At 57.0% G+C, this 6333-nt stretch overlaps 2 protein-coding genes across 2 annotated transcripts; one reads left to right on the plus strand and one right to left on the minus strand.

Annotated features, from left to right (window-relative positions):
• Nucleotides 1-1361: 1361 nt before the first annotated feature.
• CHC_T00008002001 (hypothetical protein) lies at nt 1362-2673 on the plus strand. Its single transcript, XM_005711657.1, has 2 exons — nt 1362-1996; nt 2175-2673. The coding sequence occupies exons 1-2, from the start codon at nt 1362-1364 to the stop codon at nt 2671-2673; spliced, it is 1134 nt and encodes a 377-aa protein (XP_005711714.1).
• A 2038-nt stretch (nt 2674-4711) lies between these two features.
• On the minus strand, nt 4712-6328 carry CHC_T00008526001 (1-acyl-sn-glycerol-3-phosphate acyltransferase). The gene is made up of 3 exons (XM_005711658.1): nt 5721-6328; nt 4833-5589; nt 4712-4759 (listed from the first exon to the last, which is right to left on the minus strand). The coding sequence occupies exons 1-3, from the start codon at nt 6326-6328 to the stop codon at nt 4712-4714; spliced, it is 1413 nt and encodes a 470-aa protein (XP_005711715.1).
• Between the last annotated feature and the right edge of the window lie 5 nt (nt 6329-6333).

Here is a 6333-nt window from a genome sequence, read left to right on the forward strand (position 1 = left end):
TAGCGCTCTTCCTTGATGGACACTCCTCTCGCAATGGCATCGAATGGGTGGAGAAGGTGCAGAAACGCAACATTGAGGTGCTTCTGTTGCCAGCGAACAATACCCACTTCTGGCAGCCTTGTGACGACGAAATCAACAAAACGTTCCAAAGGGCAGTGAGAAAAACCAGGGATGATCTCATGGGAATGGCCGCCACGAATGTGCACGCGACTGGATTCAAGATAAAACTGGCGGTCGCTGGACACGCGGCAATTTATGCTCAGAACGTTCGCGATTCATTTATTAACACTAGCATGCGGCCTGTAGATTATCGTTTCGCAAACAGAATGAGGGAACGAAAAGGGGAAGTACAGAAAGTCGAAGAGCAGGTCCAGGGCATTACTAATGGAGGACCGGCAAATCGGTTGACCAGCGTCTGCCTTCGTCGCAGCGATGCGCGAACGTTTGAAGACATCAAGCGGATTGTAGGGAATGAGTCGCCGCCCAGTGCTTCCATTGAAGCGATATCGAGGGTTCTCGGGGAGACCCAAACAGTGAGTTCTATACTGCGAGGAATAATGCCTGTGCTTACTGTGAGTGGGGCTAAGAGCACGAAGAAGGTTCTTGGATGTGGGGCACCCGCCGCTTGCTTGACAGTTGGGAACCTCGTTCAGATTAGAAAGAAGGAGGAGGCAGCACGGGCGGCGGCAAAAAATAAAGAGCTGCAGAAGGAGGAGCGCGCGAGGCAGAAGGTGTTGGATCAGACAGAGCGAGTGCTTGCTCGCCTGGCAAGGGAAGAACTCAAAAAAAGCGAGCAATGGAGAAAGAGGGGAGGAGTGCTGGGAAGGGTCTGGTAAAGCGCGCAAAGGTTGCAAAGCAAGGCGTTGGCAGTATACTTGGCATTGATTCAGCTTCGCGCAGTCCGCCGACAGGAAGTGATGGCGAGGCGGCGTTGCTGTTGATGAATATGGCGAGTTCTACATGAAATTGGGGATCTCCGCGCTGTCCCAATTTGAACCCTTTTTTGTTGTAAACGATCCGAGTAGGTCGGCGATTATGAGTCGTCATACAGTCACTCGTGGTTCTCCAATCATCTTCTTTAGGCCATCCCCACCGCGGAAGATTATCTATCTCTATAGCACACATTTGTTGCTTGGCCATTGGCAGATTGCGGAGTGTAATGCCGGTCAAAATTACAGCTCTATTCGAGTTAGATAGTCTCTAATCTAAGTGATGCCGATCGGCACTTGAACATTACCGCGGAAAAGAAGTCTATTCTCTTCGCAACCTCGAGCCCACAAGGAGCGAGCATGGCGGAGCCCAATGAAGCACTTATCGATTGGAACTGGCTTGGCCGTGAGTGTGAGGAGATGAGGAAGTCCATGGGCTCGCTATCAAGCTCTAGCGGCGGTGAGCAGCAGCCAGCACTCGCTAGCGTGCACGACGACGATGACAGCGAGGATGATGAGATGGTGGTCGCGGCGGTATCATTTCTGAGCGCCAGCAGCCGGGGCATAGGGCTTCCTCCGCGCTGGCATCGTGGCTCCACACATGGCCGGAGAGTGAACAAGCGGCTCGGCTTTGACTGGGGGGCGGAACGAATCGTTGATGACTATTTCGCAGAAGGTTGTGTATACAGTATCGACGACTCCGAAAGAAGGTTTAGGGTCCCAAGGCAGGTGTTTGAAAGGGTGAGGTCTGCCCTTGAGGGGAGCAGCGTGTTCGGGCGGCGCGTCGATGCCTTAGGGGTCCCCGGTATTCACCCGCTGCAGAGAATCGTGGCGGCAATGCGCATGTTGTCGACAGGCGTAGACGGCGATGTCGTGGATGAGTACTGCCGGGTGTCCGAAACCAGCGCTCTGATTTCGCTTAAGGAGTTCTCGAAAAGCGTGGTGGCCGCGTTTGGGGGCGAGTACCTTAGCGCTCCGACTGAGTCAGATCTAAGGCGCATCATGGCCATCAACGCTGCTCGCGGATTTCCGGGCTGCATCGGTTCGATCGACTGCCAGCATTATAGGTGGAGGAGCTGCCCAAAGGCTTGGGCCGGGCAGTTTCAAGGGAAAGAGAAGAGCCCTACGCTGATATTAGAGGCAATTGCGGACGCCGAGCAATGGTTTTGGCATGTATTCCTCGTAGACACTTTCGGGCGTCATGAAGGGGATGTTTCCGCCGAAGATTGGCTACAAAATTGGGAGCGAGGCGATGAGCTTCCCGTACTACCTGGCGGACGGCATATACCCCAACTGGCGTATCTTCATCAAGACGTTCAAAAGCCCACAATCTGCAGAACAGTCTGCATTCGCCCAGGCGCAAGAGGCTGTGCGCAAGGATGTTGAGCGCGCGTTTGGTGTGCTCGTGCAGCAGTTTCAAATAGTCGCGAAGCCCATCAACCTGTGGTACCGAGATGACATTGCGGCCGTTGTGAAATGCTGCGTCATTCTGCACAACATGACCGTAGAGGCCCGGCGGAACAGCTACGAGCCGGGAATGGTGCATCTGATGCAGTCTGAAGAGGCGAGGCTGTCCTCGGAGGGCGTGTCACAGATATTTCGGTGGCAATCACAGCAAGCGCTTGAAACCTCTGGCGAACTGTCTGATGGGATGTGGGCTGCGCAAGTTCTGAGCCGCGAGGAGGAGGTGACGTGCTCTGCTGCGCACAGGGAGCTGACCTGGAAGCTCATGAAGCACATTTAGGATCACGAGGGCCGTCGCTCGTAGATTTTATTGCAGAGACATAGGAGTAGGGCGTGCTCAGCGGGGCGAGGAGTAAAAGAAAGACTATGCTGACACCCATCAGGAGCAAAGGAGACAGTCCGGCCCCCCTACCCCGCAGTGTGGTCGCCACCGAGCCCATCTGCGGACAGCGCGGCTTGCAGACGGCTCTCTTGCTTCTTGCGAAGCATCGGCAGAATGTTGGCGACCGAGCGGCCATCCTCATCAGTGGGCTTTGTCAGCGACGCCGCTGCAATTGTGGCCTGCACAATGGCAACGGCGCTTCGGTCCTCGCGCGCCTCGTGACGGCCCCTCTCCGCTGCCAGGTCCTCTAGCCCGCTCATTTCGGATCGGTCTTGCTGCTTGTCCGCAGTATCCACCCTCCGGGTGAGCACGTGCGCCATCACCTGCATGGATGCAGCGACTGCCGGGTCCGCGTGGCTGCTTAAGCGCGCGGCCTTCGCGGCGTTCCTGTCGAGGGCTCCGCCGCGCCGCTTGTTACCAATCGGCTCAGGGCTGCCCGGGAAAGGCATGGCATCAGGCACTGGAGTCGCACCTCTCGGAGCCGGGCTGGGGTCTTGATCGCCGCTCGACGACGGGGTGGGTGCGCCGGAGGCTCCGGGGCCAGCCCCATCATCACCATCATCGCTGTCGCCCTCGCTGTTGTCATCGCCCCCTGAACCGTCGACACTCACGTGGTCAGTGTGCAGAGACCATTTAGGGTGAGCAGAGAGCACCCTCTAAGCCAGGAAGAGCGGCCACTGATGGCGGTCAAAGCTCTTATTCTCGTAGTCCATTAGTTTCGCCCTCCCTAACTGAATCGCGACCGCCATTGCCTCGTTCTCCCCTTCCGTAGTTCCGGTTGGAGCAGAGGCCAACACTGGTCGCACGCAGGACTTGAACTTTGAACACCCAGCGGATATTTCAAACCAGTGTTGGCGAACCGCCGCCTCAGCCCGGTGGCCGTAGCGACCGCTGGAGACGCCCGATGAAGTGGATGCACCATACTCTGCGAAGCGTTTCATTACGCCCTTGTAGAATACGGTGGCCTTTTGATCCGTCCCGTGAATCGGGTCGCACGATGTTGCAATCCAGCTTTTAGCTAGATGCTGGTTCTCCTAAGCGCTCCACACTCGCCCACGCCCCACACTATTCTCACCTCTACGCCGTGGCCCCCCTGCTTTCATTGCGCACACCTGCACCTCCTTGACCCATGTTGTACTGTAATCGCCCAACGAAAAGCGCCGGAGACGCGGAAGGCGCAGAAAACGCGGGAGACGCGGAAAACGCGGGAGACGCGGAAAGCGCGGGAGACGCGGAAAGCGCGCCGGCGGGAAACACAAGTTGCGCACTCTCACGTGCACGCACTGTTGCACACTCCCCGAAGTTCTTCCAGGTGTTCTGCACAAAGAAGGCGCGCGCGATGGCCAATGAAAAACATACAGAATGCACACGTGGGTATCTATTGCCAGTCTCTATTCGACCAATAGACTCCAGACTGACTCTAAATTTCCAGAATATAGAGGCATTTCACTATCTAATCTAAAGGATTCTCTTACCGTTTAGATTAGATTTGTGCTGTAATGTTGCGCAAAATCTGTAACCAGAATTTTGGGCTTATCATACCTCAGGGCCATTCCATTCATCGTGATTGGCAATCATGCAATCACGCAATCACGCGATCACGACATTAATTTAACGTCTTTCTGCAAGTTGGAGCACAAGATTAATTTTAAGTCGATTGTTTATTTCTTTAATGAGCATGACCATTTTTTAGGAAACGTAATATAAACAACCAACCACAAGGGAGCAGCCACCATTTATTGACGTGATTGCGTGATTGCGTGATTGCCAATCACGATGAATGGAATGGCCCTCAATAGAGATAGAAAATCTTCCGCGGTGGGGATGGACTCTGTATCTGTCCAGAGTCACAATATCTGTCGAGAGTCATAAATATCTGTTCTCCCTCCACGTGGGGCCAGATTGGCGACAACCACTCACTGGCGCAAATGCCGATTCAAGAACGGAAGAAAAAGTATATCGATTGTTTACGATGACAGGGCTGCTTGCAACAAAGCAGGCAGGTGGTGGGCGAGCCGCGCGGCTAAAAACAAAATGGGCGAGGTGAGGGGGACAACACGGGCGTGAAACAAAAAGTACAAGTGAACAACAAACAAAAAAAAGCACTCTCCAACTAGCGCTCCTTCGAAGCGAGCTTTCGGGCCGGCGGTCTGATGAGGCCGGAGTTGAAGATCACCAGCGTGGCCAGGAGGACCCAGTGCCCGTAGAACCCAAACTGGCGGAACGCCCCGATGGACAAGTCCAGCGCGAGCATCACGAACGACATGATAAAGTAGTTGACGGTGAGGCTCGTCGCCACGGCGGACGCCACGTCGTACACGGGCTTGAGCGGCCCGGCCGTCTTGCCATCCGCACGCATGAAGCGCGGCCGGATCGTGCGACGCACCTGGCGGTGCACCACCGTGGCCGCCGCCACGGAGAGGAAGAAGAGGTAGTAGCCCGGGTAGAAGCCGTGCCAGAAGGCAGACACGAGGTAGGTGAAGTACAGGTTGACCGACGGCGGGGCGCGGTCGTACACGTAGCGTCGCAGCCACAGGTTGGTGGTCTTGTTCCAGTTCTGCGACGACGTGCGCAACGACTGTGACGTCTCGTACTTCCACACGTTGACATTCTCGACGCGGTCCCACCGTGCAGCGCCCGTGAGCTTGTCCACGCCGTTGTACCCCAGGCCGGACATGCACGCCGAGCCCTCGGCAATCTTCCACCCAAAGTAGTACTTGAACCTGACAGCGAGCAATGCGACCCACACGGCTGCGTACCGTGTCAACAAGGAGCCCGACGCCATATATTTGGGATCGGTCAGCATGGTGGTGGCTGGGAACTGGAGCGAGAGGGCCGTGTGGGCGACGAAAAAGAAGAGGCCCTGCACGAGGCGCCAGATGCCTGGCAAGTAGGGCGAGGGCGAGACCTTGGTGCCCTCGGCAAAGGCCTTGTAATCAGCATACTCAAAGGCCGGACCAATGGTGACATTGGCCGGAAACAAAATAAAGCTGAGAAACTCGAGCAGCGACGGGAGCTTCTCCACGGACCTCGCCTTCTGCTCCTTGGTAGCGTCCGGGTCCGCGCCGTCCTGGACGTTATACGCCAGTCCCATGAGCTTCTGCGTGGTGACCATAGCGACGAGGGTCCAATCCAAGGTCCATCCGAGGTAGTCGGTGATCTGTCGGTACAAGTGGCCGGCGGCGAGGATGGCCATGGCAACGAAGGACACAAGGCGGGCACTGCGCGGGCCGAGGGCCCACATGAGGGCGTAGCACAGCAGGCACGACGCGACGTTGAAGAGGGCCTGGTATCCGTTGACGAACTGCAGCATCCACGTGCCGACGACGACCGAAAAGACGTGGCGGAAGAGCCCCGACGGGCCGGGCGGCAGCGCGCGCCACGTGAGCGCGACCGGGTACGACAGCAGCAGCGCCAGGAAGAGGCGGATCTCCGGCGGCGTCACCGCGGCGATGTCGGCCAGGCTGTCCACGGCCGCGAGCACCGGCGCGGGCGTCAGGCACTGGTCGGACGCGAACAGCGCGTCCTGCGCGGCGGCGAGCGTGGCGGCCATGATCG

The sequence above is a fragment of the Chondrus crispus genome, genomic scaffold (assembly GCF_000350225.1).
Source record: "Chondrus crispus Stackhouse genomic scaffold, scaffold_91, whole genome shotgun sequence".
In the NCBI taxonomy this organism is placed as follows: Eukaryota; Rhodophyta; class Florideophyceae; order Gigartinales; family Gigartinaceae; genus Chondrus; species Chondrus crispus.

Coding starts and splice junctions, on each gene's coding strand:
- CHC_T00008002001 (XM_005711657.1), top strand. CDS start 1,362: ATGGGCTCGCTATCAAGCTCTAGCGGCGGTGAGCAGCAGCCAGCACTC. Junction 1,997..2,174: donor ATCGACTGCCAGCATTATAG/GTGGAGGAGCTG, acceptor CAAAATTGGGAG/CGAGGCGATGAGCTTCCCGT.
- CHC_T00008526001 (XM_005711658.1), bottom strand. CDS start 6,328: ATGGCCGCCACGCTCGCCGCCGCGCAGGACGCGCTGTTCGCGTCCGAC. Junction 5,590..5,720: donor ACCATTGGTCCGGCCTTTGA/GTATGCTGATTA, acceptor TCCAGTTCCCAG/CCACCACCATGCTGACCGAT. Junction 4,760..4,832: donor ACTTTTTGTTTCACGCCCGT/GTTGTCCCCCTC, acceptor CTTTGTTGCAAG/CAGCCCTGTCATCGTAAACA.